General features: G+C 41.9%; 2 protein-coding genes and 2 non-coding genes across 6 annotated transcripts; all 4 read left to right on the forward strand.

Moving 5' to 3' along the window:
* The first annotated feature begins 3,649 nt into the window (after positions 1 to 3,649).
* Positions 3,650 to 6,583, forward strand: znf706 (zinc finger protein 706). 2 transcript variants are annotated; one of them, XM_062445859.1, is made up of 3 exons: positions 3,650 to 3,990; positions 5,131 to 5,272; positions 5,672 to 6,583. In XM_062445859.1, exons 2-3 carry the CDS (start codon positions 5,138 to 5,140, stop codon positions 5,759 to 5,761), a joined length of 225 nt encoding a protein of 74 aa, XP_062301843.1. In that variant the 5' UTR covers positions 3,650 to 3,990; positions 5,131 to 5,137; the 3' UTR covers positions 5,762 to 6,583. The 2 variants fall into 2 exon arrangements, with proteins under 2 accessions (XP_062301843.1, XP_062301842.1); XM_062445858.1 differs by having other exon boundaries at positions 3,670 to 3,990; positions 5,666 to 6,583.
* A 1,467-nt stretch (positions 6,584 to 8,050) lies between these two features.
* Positions 8,051 to 13,815, forward strand: pabpc1b (poly A binding protein, cytoplasmic 1 b). Of its 2 annotated transcripts, none has more exons than XM_062486604.1 (14): positions 8,051 to 8,839; positions 9,674 to 9,867; positions 10,141 to 10,256; positions 10,553 to 10,692; positions 10,788 to 10,882; positions 11,005 to 11,142; positions 11,398 to 11,766; positions 12,098 to 12,188; positions 12,332 to 12,442; positions 12,584 to 12,729; positions 12,817 to 12,901; positions 13,059 to 13,189; positions 13,331 to 13,429; positions 13,523 to 13,815. In XM_062486604.1, exons 1-13 carry the CDS (start codon positions 8,647 to 8,649, stop codon positions 13,421 to 13,423), a joined length of 1,902 nt encoding a protein of 633 aa, XP_062342588.1. In that variant the 5' UTR covers positions 8,051 to 8,646; the 3' UTR covers positions 13,424 to 13,429; positions 13,523 to 13,815. The 2 variants fall into 2 exon arrangements, with proteins under 2 accessions (XP_062342588.1, XP_062342589.1); XM_062486605.1 differs by having other exon boundaries at positions 12,584 to 12,714.
* On the forward strand, positions 11,192 to 11,329 carry LOC134007096 (small nucleolar RNA SNORA5). The gene has a single exon (XR_009927999.1). It is a non-coding gene; the product is annotated as a small nucleolar RNA SNORA5 (small nucleolar RNA).
* On the forward strand, positions 11,839 to 11,972 carry LOC134007095 (small nucleolar RNA SNORA5). The gene has a single exon (XR_009927998.1). It is a non-coding gene; the product is annotated as a small nucleolar RNA SNORA5 (small nucleolar RNA).
* Positions 13,816 to 14,472: the final 657 nt, after the last annotated feature.

Below are 14,472 nucleotides of genomic sequence, written 5' to 3' on the forward strand. Positions count from 1 at the left end.
ATAAGGTGTGTGCATGTGTGTGTGTGTGTGTGTTTGTGTGTGTGTGCACGTGCCTATATGTGTGTGCGTTGTCTTTGTTAAAGGGATAACTGCTTGGCTGATCATGTGGTCAAATTGACCAAACCACTGGTGCCATGGTGACCCTAACCCCAGATGTTATCTCTGCCCTTTGGTGTTAAATGGGATAGAATGCCCATTACAAAAGTACAAAGTTCTATACCACACTCCATAGATCAAGAAGCCTCAGTTATTTAACGTTTTTGCGACTCATGTGCTACTTAATCGATGCCTGACAATATACTCTATACTGTATGTTGTGTTTGAGTGTTTTGCCAATCACTATGCTCCCTTTACTAATTTACTCAGAGGAACACCTGGACTTGTTCATGTTGTGTGTGTTGCTAGATAAATACAGGTGGGGTCCTTGAGCACACATCATGCAAGGTATTTTCTTAAAACCAGACCCAGTATATTACAGTTAATATGGCAAAAACAGAGAAAGAGAGAGAGAGAAAGTAGAGCAAAGTATAGAGAGAAATATAGACTGATTTTAAAGGTTGTGGGACAGTAACACATTACACATAGTTTTCTGTAATTTTCTCTAATATTTCACTAATATTCTTGGTTGTACTGGATAACATATTACTATCCATGGTTGTTTGTCAAAACAAACATGCAAGACACATAACATAACACCTCAGCCATATGATCTTGACCTAACTCAGTAGTACTTCTGTTCACTGGAATCTATGATTCTTTTTTTAATTTTATGTATTAGACACAGCAGCAACAAGCATGGGCATGACACATATTTGAGGGGCAGTCATTTATATTCAGAATTCCATTGTTAAAGACTGTGTGCAGGAGTTAGTGAGTATACAGGGTGAGTGTGTATGTGTGTAGATAGAGAGAGGTGAAAGGTGTATCCCGCATTCCTCGCATTTTAGAGGGGAGAGAGTGCTTGTCTGGACTTGGCTGGGATACCTGCGTGTATCTGTTTGTCAGCCCAAACCTGATGTCACTTTCTGATAGTGGTATCTCTGTGACAGATATCTCTTGCTGACAGAGCACTACTTGAAGCAGCTGGGTCAGGGAAGCTGAACACTGCTCGTGTTGTTTTCCTGAATGTCACTGCATGCTCTACCAAACTAGTCAGACAGCATTATAGCAGGTTTGATGGAACAACCACAAAACTGGACGGCGGAACCTGTCGGTTTAGAAATGGAGGGGAGGGAAAGAAGGTGTAAGGGTGCGTGACGTCAGGTCTGTATAGAGGAAGTGGACAACAACAAAATGACTTCCTCTTCCTTTAACCACCTAGGTGAATTTGGATGTTTCCCATCTAAATAAAACTAACTGTAACCTTATTCGTGTCCATGTGTTTTGCCTTATCGGTTTTGTAAAAGTGTTGTAAGGTAAAATGTACTGGAGTTAAAGACGATGTCCTCCTTTATTGTTAAATAAAGAATGTGATTTTTTTCAAAGTAACTATTTTCATATTTCATAGAACCCTCTTTATTCCCAAATGGGAAAATCTCAGGCTGTCTGCGGCAAACCTTGCTTTTCCCAAGAGACAATAGATCCAAGGATAATATTCTCAACCGCTATTGAATGTCTGACACCTGGAAGATTTCCTTTCACAGGCCCTAAGGCCAGACAACTCCACCCAGGCTAACCAGCATGGTTACCTGCGACAGAGGAACTGTAAGGAACTGAGCCTAGGTGATGTGTGGCTTATGTCACAAGGGGCATAATCTCTGTCCTTCTCTCTGAGAGAGCGAGCGAGAAGGAGAGAGAGAGAGAGAGAAAAAGAGAGTGAGAGAAATTTCCCCTTTCACAAAAGACTGTAAGGATTCTCTTTCTTATGATGTGAAAAGAAGTGTAACATAATACAAGCCTCTATCTGGAGATTTTTCTCACAATGATAACATTTCTCCCATGAAAAGACCCACCCCAAATAACTTTTGAATGTCTTTTAAAATGATTAGTGTAAGAGTGGATCCAATTTGCTCACACTCAAATACAACTGTTTTAGACTAATACGTTTTCCAGTTATTTATATTTTATATTATTTTCCAGTAGTAGGTCTAGTATTTTCTACTAACATCACACACACAACGCATACCATGCACAGAAATAGATAAGATATGGTCCTCAAAGGTATAATTAACTGGTGTCCCCTATCAACTCTTGAAGAACATGATGTATTTGTGAATGGAGAACAGTTCTTTGTACTCCACATTTACTCAGTGGAGGTGTGGTCACCTAGTCGGAAAAGAGGCCAAAGTCTGTGTTTGGAAATAGCAACAATTGGTTTTTTTTGTACCAATACCAGTGACTCAGAAAATATGAAAATGTATTTTTTAGGCTACTTTGTCCAACAATTAATATAGATATAACACATATCTGAAGCAAGACACAAACAGGATCTATTGTGTTTAATGATGTAATCTTAATCTCATGTAAACCATAAAGAAACATCAAATTGATATTTTTTATCTATTTTCTCAGGTCTGTAAGAAGTTAGTGAAGTCATTAAGTAATGTAGCTGTTAGTGAGCGTTGCACACATTTTCATACATGCTGAATGTAGTCAAATACAAGAATGAATAATGTTACGACACATGAACTAGAAAGGATATTCACCGTAATATGTTAGAAATGAGTCCAGTTTGGTAATATTGTTTGATTCTCTGGTCTGGCACATACAAAAAATATACATATTTACCACACTACATTGTTAGGTACTTTACTTTAGGATAACATCTGAATCTTAATGCTGAGCTTCAGAATAGACAATTTCTATGGTCATTTTTTGAAGTGTGTCATGGGACGTCACCTTTTTGAAAATGTATGAGTACATCACATTGTATTATGTAGTAATTAAAATGTTGATTTGGTTGAATTAGATCAAATAAAGTCATATTTGTCATAGATGAATATACTTTCCAAAATAAAAGTCCAATATCACAACACCTTGAACACGTTTTGCAGTAAAGCTACCAACTCCACCAGAGACAGAATATTTTATATCTTCAAGCACACAATGCCCCCTAGTGAGGTTTACGGGTGTAGGAGTTCTGGGGCCAATGAAAGAGTAATATACCCAATTTCAACTTTTGCCCGCCACATTTTTTTTTTATAAAATCAAAAAATCTGTGAAAAGTTGAGTGTGGGGGAATTGTTCTCAAATATTCAGACACAACTGTTAGACCTACAAGTAAAAACTAATTAGCACAATTCACATGCTAGCAAAAATGTACACAACAGCCTACTGATGAGCAATTCGTGAACAAATCGTTGTTTTTAATCTTTTTACTCGTTTGGGAATCCCAAATACAATTTGATACTTTTCCATTCGAGCACTGTCAACAAAAGAATACTAGCGCTACTGCTACAACCATAGACTTATATCATAGACATCGGTTTACATCAAGTCGGTCACTTCAAAATTATAGTAAGCCTATGAAGCACTTCTCTTCGAAACAATTTTTTTACATTTATTTTCGACATTGAAAAGTTCTAATGTTAGGATACTAAAATTAACATATATATATTTTTATATAGACTACTCCAACAAACCACAAGGCTTCATCGCTTTTTGCGTGTGGGATGTCAGCATTTTTTTAAGTTGCTGCTGCTATTACTTTAACCAGCAGATGTCGATAGTGTAGGCTACACTGTGTTGATAAAACGCCTCTAGTAATTAATCGATTTTTGACACAAATAACTGAAAAGCTTCAAATGCACCACAAAGCTTCGTTTCCCCATCACATCAAGCACTGTTATTGGCAATAAAGCTAAATGTGCGGTCAAAGAAGAATAAGGTCTGCGCGTAAGCTGCGAGGGTGTCATCGTGCGCCTAGTAGTCGCCTAGCCATCTCTACTAACTTTACTAGCTAGCAACAACCGAGAGAGTAGGAGGTGAGCACAACTGTAAGATTTGCGTTAAGCCTTCGAGCTGAAAAACATCTACCTTTATCTTTCCAAGGTAATGTATGGTTATTGTAGTCAAATGTTATTGCATACACATATAGTAGCCTTTAGTGTTCACTTTATATTGAAATAAATAATGCACTACTATGTTGCTATAGTCTTGGTAAAGCTAACGTTAGCTATGATCTACCATATGGTTTAGCACAGCGCTAACACAGGCGTTGGCTAGGGTAGTACCCATTTTTATCATGATATGATTCACACCGCTAGTCAGACATCTGATTTTCAAAAAAGTTTGCTAGCTGTAAATTGTGCTAATATTCTTAGACTATCTACTACAGTAGCTTGCAAGCTAGCGTCAAGCCCCTTTCATTGGCATTTCTAACTCACTGGTCAACATGTTAGCTAACATTAGCTACCTAGTCGAGCTAACAACAGTGTAACTACTAGCTAGCTACTTTTCCATTAGACAATTTTACGATCAAAGCTAGTTACATTAACCAGGAATGTTTCATTTCTAATAGCTCATTTGCTGGTCAGTAACCCAAAACCTAAATCGTCAATTTCGATGTCCCCCCTAGCAAATCGATGAGTAGCTATTCGCTAACCTTATTATTTAGGGTAACTTTATAGCTAGATTAGTTGGTACAGTATCTGATAATGTCGTGTAGTGTCATATCTAGCCTACACAGTGTATCATCACATCTAGATGAGCTAAAAGAATAGAAATGGTAGATGTCGAGGCTACCTATGTTGCCAGAAGTACTGGCTAGTAGCGCACACACGCAGTAATCTGTCACAAATGCAAATTCACAACAACACACCACGGACCTCTGAAGTTCAGTTATTCAATCTAATAAGTAATTACTCATTAGTAGATGAAGCATGACGTGTTAAACCAACTCAAAATATTACACGAGGTCAAACCCAGGTTCTGATGTGAAAGGGATATCAATAGCATTACTGTGACATGTAAAGACAACTCCAGTTGTGGTGTTTGTACTTGTGTATACATGTTCCTCACTGGTATTCAACCAAATCTTACAGTAGTGTGCTCTGCTAATCACACGAATGGGTTGCAAACAGTCGTTTCAAATGAGCTACACAAGGAAAATCTAATCTTGATTTAATGACAATAAATAACAATCCTTTACTGATCTCATATTGGTTTGTACATGTCACCCTCGTTCATTAGGTAAGCTATGGCGCGTGGTCATCAGAAGATCCAATCTCAGCAGAAAAATGCCAAGAAGCAGGCTGAAGCCAAGAAGGCTAAAGGCCATGACCAGAAGACTGCTGCCAAGGCTGCCCTAGTGTTCACCTGTGCTGTCTGCAGGGTGAGTTTCTTGCTGTGATGCTCACTTAGGCTCTTTGCATTTAATCTGAACACTGTACTTTATGATTTTAACCATGAATGGCTAGCGTGTTGATTATTGGTCCACATCAAGAATAAGAAGGTTGGACAAAGTGAAAAAGTGCTAATTAATCAGTGATTTCAAAAAGGCCTTCTCTTGCTGTTAAAGGGACTTTGAGATGAATGGTCACAACAATTCATTACTGATATGTAAACCCACGTACAATATAACACATGGTCAAACCCACATCCTGGTGTGAAAGAGATATCATGACATGCATTACTGGCATGTAAAGAGAATGCCCATTGTATTTTTTGTATGATTTTTGTCATTTTCGTATTCTTTTCGTTTCTGTTTTCTTTCTCTTTATAATAGTCACAGATGCCAGACCCAAAGACCTTCAAGCAGCATTTTGAGAGCAAGCATCCCAAGTCCCCCCTGCCTACAGAGCTGGAGGGAGTGGAAGCATAAGCAAAACAAAAACAAAAAAAGATTCTTGCCCTGAATCCCAAACCAAACCTGAAGCCTGCACCCTCTGTATCCTTGTATGGATAGAAAAGGACTGAATGGCTGTGAGCAATGTGATTATTCCACTTCTCTCGCCCTCTTGAAGGGCAGTGTTGCCTTTTGACATGTTGCTTACATACATGCAGTCTTAACTACACAAGTTAGAACGGGCTGGGGCTCAGTTTTTTTTTCAGGGCTGCTGGAAGAGCCTACAATTCCTGATGAATGCAAACTGTCAATGCAGTATACATCCCTTACACATTCTCTCAGAACAGACCCCATGCTTACTTGAGGATACACTAACGGTTTAAATTTGGTTAATGTGCTGCATCTAGGTGACTCTTATCTAGGATAGGGTGTGATCAGGTCCTTACATAAAATGTCTATCTTAAGAAGATATTGCCTTAATCAATGCATCCCTGTATAGTCTAACATGCTTTCTTTGTTATGAGCAAAATAAACATTGAATTATTGTTTAATCAAGGACTTTAAAATGATTGTGTGAAGGGGGTTATGGTTCATTCCTGTGAATTGAAGTTCAAACTGAGCAATCTACTTTTAATTTATGGATGTGGGGTCCAGTACAAAGGCAGATTTGTTTTGTTCTAGCTTTGTATTCATCCAATCAATGATTTGTTGTCAGTAAAATGTGAGGCCATATTCATGTTGTTTTTAATTAACATGTTCTGTAACTGATCATTGTAATTTCTACACTTGGAATAAAGTTATTCATGTCTCAATGATGTAAGATAACATTTTAATAAAGTTTTACTTTGTTTAATATCAGTTTTTTTATTTGTTGACCTTTTTTCTATGGGGATGAGAATTTCAATTAGAATCTATTGTCAGTAACAGGACAAATAAAAGAAACGCTTATCCTATAGTTAATATGTAAAGTTAGTGTGCTATTTCAGGTGTAAAGTTAGGCCCCTGTTTGAAATTAATCTCAGTATAATTCCACAATAAATATCTGAATTTACAGTTTATAGAATATGATTCAGAAATGGTGTAAACAAGCGCCCACATGCAGATTTCTTTTTACCAATACTAATTATAACTAAATATATACAATTATATATACGAAAATATATAATTATATATACGAAATTACTGTACATTTAGGGGGGCCACAAGGGAGTCAAAGTTTATTGTCACAAGGGCACTGCCCTCCCCTGTCCTCTCCTCCCCTTCCCCGCTCCTTCCAGAACCGCCCTTGTGCACCGCCCACGTTGCCCATCTATCATTTTTACCAACCCAACCTCATTTAGCTTTCTTTAATCCTTGATTGTGAGATTATTTTGGTTACCTCAACCTCAATATCGACCCACAATCCTCATCATAGCGGAAGATAGGTCAAATTAACTGAACTACAGACAGTATTAAGTCAAATTAACAGCTGTGGTTGCCCTTCAGACAGTAAATGCACGTCTCCGGTCAGTTCCGCAGTAAAATATATATGAGCAAAGTGGTCAAAGTAAAAAACGGCATAATATGACAAGGTAGTATGTCCCAACTGTACGCATACTTTGTAAGAGAAGCTGCAGTTAGTGATGGGTCGTTCGCGAACGATCCGGCTCTAAGAGCCGGCTCGCATATCTGAAGAGCCGACTCTATTTTTAATAGATTAATACAGCCTATAAAAACTAAATGATTATGAAATAATGAATTTTAATTGTATTGAAAATAATTGACTAATTCAAAGAACAACAAAAAAATACTTGTAGTCTTAAAGGCGCACACGATCATCCTCACATTCTGTTCCTGTCAATCCTGCATGAGGGAGGGCCGAGCCAACTCACACAGTCAGAGAGTAGTCAAAACTCGGAGGAGAGCCATGATAAATCAATGCATTTTTAAAGATATGTGGTTACGGTCGAGTATGATTTCATTTCATAATTTAATTCAAATTGTTTTCACACCCATCATAGTCAAATTCATAGTTAAAACAAGAGAGAAGAGCCGTTCGGGAACCAAAAGAGCCGGCTCTTTTTGGTGAGCTGAGCCATACGAGCCGGCTCACGAAAAAGAGCCGAAATGCCCATCACTAGCTGCAGTGCGTACTGAGAAAAACTCTGCGATTTGCGACACAGGGCCAGACTTGGTTTTTATCGACTGCAAGGCGATTTTTTTTTGACCAATCAACATGAAATGTGTTGAGAAGCCGCAATCTAAAAACGCCTCCTATTCGAAAGCTTGAAGGCGAGTGGTCCGTTTAAGTGACGTAGGCAACAGTACATATATCACTCCACTTCCTCAGTCGCATTCCCCTAAACCCCGGCTGTTAGTGCTGTGTGAATGCGCGTGTGCTCCTGAGCTTGCTCGGCACACATTCTATAAAAAATTAAAAAAATAAAAAAAAGTTAAAAACCGTAAAAACGTAAAAAATCTATTTTTCTCTTTGTAATAAAATCGGTGAAGCAGGAGCAACCATTCAAAGACTGGACGGTACCAGAAGAGACGGAACTTAACGACATTTTAAACCGACGAGAGTCGCTAGCACAAAGCTAACGCAACTGATTACCATCTGCTCAGGGGAAGCAAGCAAGGCCGACAACTTTTGTTTTCGTTTAATTTCAGTTTTAGATATTTGGACCGTTACTACGTATTTTAATAGCCCAAACAGAACGAATTTCATCTTCACCGATTTAGCTAAGTAACTTCGGTCTTCATCCTAAACATTTTAACCTCCTGTTAGCTTGCTGACAAATTCCACACCGGCCCGAGCTAAATTGCTAACGACGTAACAGACCTTTTGGAATACAGAACGCATTTTTTTTTCAGTTAAACTCTTCGTAGCTATTTGTTCCGTTGATAGGTTAGCTAGATAACGTTTCAAACCCGAAACAAAAATGAACCCGAGTGCTCCTAGTTACCCGATGGCATCTCTGTATGTTGGGGACCTGCATCAAGACGTGACCGAGGCCATGCTGTACGAGAAGTTTAGCCCCGCAGGGGCTATCTTGTCCATCCGTGTATGCAGAGACATGATCACTAGGCGTTCGCTTGGATACGCCTATGTAAACTTTCAGCAGCCAGCAGACGGTAAGTTCCAAGAAAAGTACAGTGTTGTAGATGTCATTTTTTACTTCTTGGGTAGAGCTAGCTATCTGGACTGCGTGGTTTGTGTAAGGTAGCTAGTTGGCTAACGTTAGCTTAGCTTACTGCGTTCCTTTTCCACGTGACTTCCCGATAAATCGTTGTCTCACCAAAACGTACTTGAGCGCTAGTCTAGCTATCTTTACATAAAACACGACTACAAACGGACTACACCGTACAGTAAGGGACAATTCATGTTGCTTATGAAGCTGTTAAGTTCAAATGGATTGCAATCTAATGATCTACGTTGCTGCTTAATTGTGGTTGGCTTGCTGGACATTTACTTTTTAGGGTTAGGGCCGCCATCCCATATTATGATTAACAGATTGTTTACAAAAGTAAATAATAATTGATCATATAGATACATTATTAATTAAACATTAGGATTCATTTATTCCATGATCGTATTTGACGTTGCGGCCAAAATGTCCTCACCCCCTGTTCGTCTGTCATGTAGTTTGTCAGCACAGGCTACTGTACAAAGTGTCTTAAGCGGCAGCTGGTCAGGTCCTGCCAGATTGGCTGAATAATTGGTTGCTTTACTTTTACCACCCATGGGGATCCATGTTTGGATACGTTTCCTTAGAGGCAATTGTAGTGGGCTTGTATTTATTTTTATTCCACAATCAATCAATGAATGATCTAATCAAAATATGACTGTCAATTCAGGTTAAGAGATGTCCACAGACAACAATGTTATTCACGAAGTATGTGATTATCTATAGTTACAGATGTATTCATAACATGCTTAAAAAATATTTCTCTCTTCCCTCACTTTAGCTGAGCGTGCGCTAGATACAATGAATTTTGACGTGATCAAGGGTCGCCCGGTCCGTATCATGTGGTCCCAGCGTGACCCTTCCCTGCGCAAAAGTGGCGTCGGAAACATCTTCATTAAGAACTTGGATAAGTCTATTGACAATAAGGCCCTATACGACACCTTCTCCGCCTTTGGCAACATCCTCTCTTGCAAGGCAAGTCATTTACTGTCATGTGGTGTTGGATTTGAAATAGTGGCATGTTGCATTGGGTTGATCTCAACTGGCGTTCTCACCTTTGCAGCATTAACCTGTCCAGTCTGTTCCACAAGTGAAGGCAGAGAAACATGACTTTCGAAGATGTTGAGTTATTTAGTGCTGCTCTGGACAGACTGGGCTGCAAATGTGTGAACAACAGCAGGCCAGGGGCAACAAGTGTGGTTTTGCATGCCTGTGATGCTTATGTGCACCACTGTCTCCCCCTTCAAGGTGGTGTGTGATGAGAATGGCTCAAAGGGCTACGGCTTTGTGCACTTTGAGACTCAGGAGGCGGCGGAGAGGGCCATTGAGAAAATGAACGGCATGTTGCTCAATGACCGAAAAGTGTAAGTGTGTCAAACCTTAAATGCTGACTTGCTTTAGTGCAAAAAGGCTACTTACAAATCTAATATTTTTTCTTTTTTTTAAGACTAATTGCACTAACATCAGATTCAATCTGCGTTCATGCATACCTTTGTTTTGGACTTGACACATTGTCTTCCTCTGCTGACCCTACTGACTGCCCCGTTTACGTTTCCTATTGTAGGTGTTAGGCTTGTTAAATAAACCCAAGTCAGTACTAAAGTCAGATACGGGTGAGACGTTTTGCACCCCACCCTTAGTATGCTCTCTGTCTTTGCAGTTTCGTCGGTCGCTTCAAGTCCCGCAAAGAGCGCGAGGCTGAGCTGGGCGCCCGCGCCAAGGAGTTCACAAACGTCTACATCAAGAACTTTGGGGAGGATATGGACGAGGAGAAGCTGAGGGACGTGTTCAGTCAATATGGTGAGGCAGCTGACATGGGAGTGGTGGAGTCCCCACGCTGGGAGGCTCTTTATCAATCGATAAACTGACCCCTCCTCCCCTCCCCCCAAAACAAGGCAACGCCATGAGTATCCGAGTCATGACGGATGACAGTGGAAAGTCACGAGGATTTGGCTTCGTCAGCTTCGAGCACCACGAGGATGCCCAGAAGGTGAATATGAAGAATCCCTGAACGACGTTACCGGCTGAAACAACACTCCTTCACTTAACATTGACGTAGCGGTTTAGCCCATTCAACTGACGCGCATGGTTTTGTTTTTTTTCTCCCTCAAGGCCGTAGACGAGATGAACGGGAAGGAGTTTAACGGCAAGCTGATCTACGTGGGCCGCGCCCAGAAGAAGATGGAGCGCCAGACTGAACTGAAGCGCAAGTTTGAGCAGATGAAACAGGACCGCATGACGCGCTACCAGGCCAGTTGTTGTACTTTCTGGCATTCTGCCACAAAGCCAATTCCGGCAACGCAGCATTGTCAAATTCAGTGCTTCTACCCCTAGTGGACTGCACTGGCCAAAATTGCTGCCACAGTGACACTGTAGTCCATGGGCCCCACGTCTTTGCTCAGTGGATGCTGGGGATAAATATCTACTGCAGACAACATTTGGCAAATGTCAAATGGTCGTCCTCGTGCAGTGGTGTTGTGATTTTAACAGTTTGGTTTCCTACAGGGGGTTAACCTCTACGTCAAGAACCTCGACGACGGCCTTGATGATGAGCGCCTCCGCAAGGAGTTCACCCCCTTCGGGACGATCACCAGCGCCAAAGTCATGATGGAGGGCGGCCGCAGCAAAGGCTTTGGCTTTGTGTGCTTCTCCTCCCCGGAGGAGGCCACCAAGGCGGTGACTGAAATGAACGGCCGCATCGTGGCCACCAAGCCCCTCTACGTGGCGCTGGCCCAGCGCAAGGAAGAGCGGCAAGCACACCTCACCAATCAGTACATGCAGCGGATGGCCAGCGTTCGCGCCGTGCCCAACCCAGTGATAAACCCCTACCAGCCTGCTCCTCCCTCTGGGTACTTCATGGCTGCCATCCCCCAGGTAAGGACTGGGCCTGGATTGGCCCTCCCCGCAAGTGGAGAGCTCAGATCTGTGTCTTGTGTATATAGGCACTGCAGCCAGTCAAATTCAGTGCTTTCTGTTCTGTGGATCGCACTGGCCCAAATGGCTGCCACATTAACATCGTAGTAAATGGGCCCCACGGCTGTGCTGTCGGCACTGGGGATAATTTTGTACTACGGATAAATCGACTTTGCCATACAAATGTTTCGGATGATCTGACTACATGCCATAACCCGTGTTCAGAGTCGTGTTCTTGAACCATTCCCTGTTCGGTCGTGTCTAAAGTTTGCCGTGTGGGCTCTCTCTGCAGGCTCAGAATCGGGCTGCGTACTATCCTACAGGCCAGATGGCTCAGCTGAGACCCAGCCCGCGCTGGGCCACCCAAGGTGTCCGTCCTCAGCGTGAGTTGCACCCTTCTCCGCCTCTAATAGGAGTGGTCTGACCAACTGCACTGGAACACACGAACCACGATCACACACAGCCAGTTGCATGTTTTTTTCCCAAGGCTACGCTGTACCATAACTTTGCGGTGACATGTCTGCAGACTTCCAGAACATGCCTGGTGCCATGCGTCCCAACGTCCCCCGTCCCCAGACCTTCGGCTCCATGAGACCAACCTCCCAGGTGCCCCGCATGATGTCTGCCCAGCGCCTTCGTGAGTAACAGCTCCACAATCTGGCACACTGCCGCCTTTTTCATTCACATCAAAATCTGAAAATTCTGAAAGCATTTCCTCTGGTACATAAGGAGAACGCTGACTCGGGAAGCTAAGTAAGAGTGTCGTGTCTCCCTGCAGCTGCCCAGGCCATGGGACCTCGTCCCATCAACGCAGCGGCGGCTGCCTCTGCGCCCGTGCGTGGCGTGCCCCAGTACAAGTATGCCCCGGGAGTCCGCAATCCCCAGCAGCACATGAACCCCCAGCCTCAGGTGGCTATGCAGCAGGTACACCCCCCTATCTCCATGGCTCGGCTCTGCCGTCCAGTGTTCAGTGCCTGTGTGTTTTCCTAATCGCGTCCTCCTGTCCTCCAGCCTGCTGTCCACGTCCAGGGCCAGGAGCCTCTGACTGCCTCTATGCTCGCTGCTGCCCCACCACAGGAGCAGAAGCAGATGCTGGGTGAGTGGACTTGCTCTCGTCGCTGTCTTTTATGCCTTCATCTAGTTAAGCAACGTGTGCATGTCCTACTAGGCTTTCCTTGTGAATTACACCCAGAGCATCTGCTACACTTCTTCTCAGCCAGATTTCTTTGAACCAATCCTTTTCTCTTTTCCAGGTGAGCGTTTGTTCCCTCTGATCCAGAACATGCATCCCAGCCTGGCCGGTAAGATAACAGGAATGCTTCTGGAGATCGACAACTCGGAGCTTCTCCACATGCTGGAGTCCCCGGAATCTCTGCGCTCAAAGGTTTGTGCTTAGGTCCAGCTTGTCACAGTTTGTCAGTTTAAATGTGATGCCAACCTGAACACTCAAGCCTGTGTTCCCAACGATTCAGAAGGATTTAAAGTATAGTGGGTGTGATGGAAATGTTAATATTATTTGTTGTAGGTTGATGAGGCGGTGGCTGTGCTCCAAGCCCACCAGGCCAAGGAGACAGCTCAAAAGACTGTGCCCAACTCTGCTGGAGTCCCAAGTGTTTAAGATGGGGTAGGTTCTTTTTAATCGTGCTTGTGATGGGATTTTATAACCCATTAAGTGTGAGTCATTGCCAGTAATGCCTTTTTTATTTTGTTTTCACAGGAATGTGCAACGTTTTACTCGTGCTTCACCGATGGAAAAAAATTAAACATTGAAAAAAGCTAAAACACACAAAACAATGCAAAAAGAAATAAAATGACACGTTAAAAAAGAAAGAACTAGGTTAAGGCCAGGCCTAGAGAAGATGAGACTAGGTCTTGTTTATAAATGAAAAAGGATAAGGAAAAAAAGAGAAAAATCTTGAAAATAAAAAATGGTTTAGTCTGGGGTTTTAATTATTCCTCTTGGAATTTACTGAAAGCATTCCTTTCTGGCATTTTATTCATTTTAAATGTTTTGGTTGTCTGAGGAGAGGTGACAAGACAGTTCAGCATTGTGAAATTTTTCTTGACCATTACTTGCTTGAATAAAAATGATTAAAAAAAAACACTCTCTTTGTTTTTAGGTTGGAAGCCTATAGATTCTGAAAGTAACCTTTGGTTTGGTTGACTGGTTTATTAGCCTAGATTTAATTAACTAAATGAAATGATGCCAATGTACATCAATTCAATGATTTCTTAAATGATCAGACATACTGAACCCATGTATACCTTAGGACAATGGGCTGATAGAAATCATATGGCTCAGTCTACAGAAGATGCACAATGATCTCAAGTCTCAAACTGCTATGGTAATCTAGTTTGAAACAGTTGGTGGAGGGAAACGTCTGTCTGCAACAAGCCTCCATTACCTGCTTGAAAGTAGTCCCATCTCACGCAGCCTAAATCCCAGAAAGCATACTATCAATTGGTCACTTGATATGTATGCAAGCTGCATTCATGAAGTCAGTGTTCTGGCATCACACTACAATACTACCAGGTCATTTTGGAACACTAACAAGATGTACCTATTGGTCTGCTATATTGTCATCCTGTGAAAGTGAAACCGCTTTCCAGTCCAAGGCCCTGAGTATAATTCTGGCTCAGGTTTTCTATCCAAGGTTTCTGGAATGC

Source organism: Osmerus eperlanus, chromosome 20 (genome assembly GCF_963692335.1).
Source record: "Osmerus eperlanus chromosome 20, fOsmEpe2.1, whole genome shotgun sequence".
Lineage (NCBI taxonomy): Eukaryota > Metazoa > Chordata > Actinopteri > Osmeriformes > Osmeridae > Osmerus > Osmerus eperlanus.

What these genes read in the sequence shown, in the direction of transcription:
- pabpc1b (XM_062486604.1), top strand. Translation starts at nt 8,647, where the DNA reads ATGAACCCGAGTGCTCCTAGTTACCCGATGGCATCTCTGTATGTTGGG. An exon ending in CCAAGGTGTCCGTCCTCAGC is followed by an intron (nt 12,189 to 12,331) that starts GTGAGTTGCACC and finishes ACATGTCTGCAG; the next exon opens with ACTTCCAGAACATGCCTGGT. An exon ending in CGGAATCTCTGCGCTCAAAG is followed by an intron (nt 13,190 to 13,330) that starts GTTTGTGCTTAG and finishes TATTTGTTGTAG; the next exon opens with GTTGATGAGGCGGTGGCTGT.
- znf706 (XM_062445858.1), top strand. Translation starts at nt 5,138, where the DNA reads ATGGCGCGTGGTCATCAGAAGATCCAATCTCAGCAGAAAAATGCCAAG. An exon ending in TCACCTGTGCTGTCTGCAGG is followed by an intron (nt 5,273 to 5,665) that starts GTGAGTTTCTTG and finishes TCTTTATAATAG; the next exon opens with TCACAGATGCCAGACCCAAA.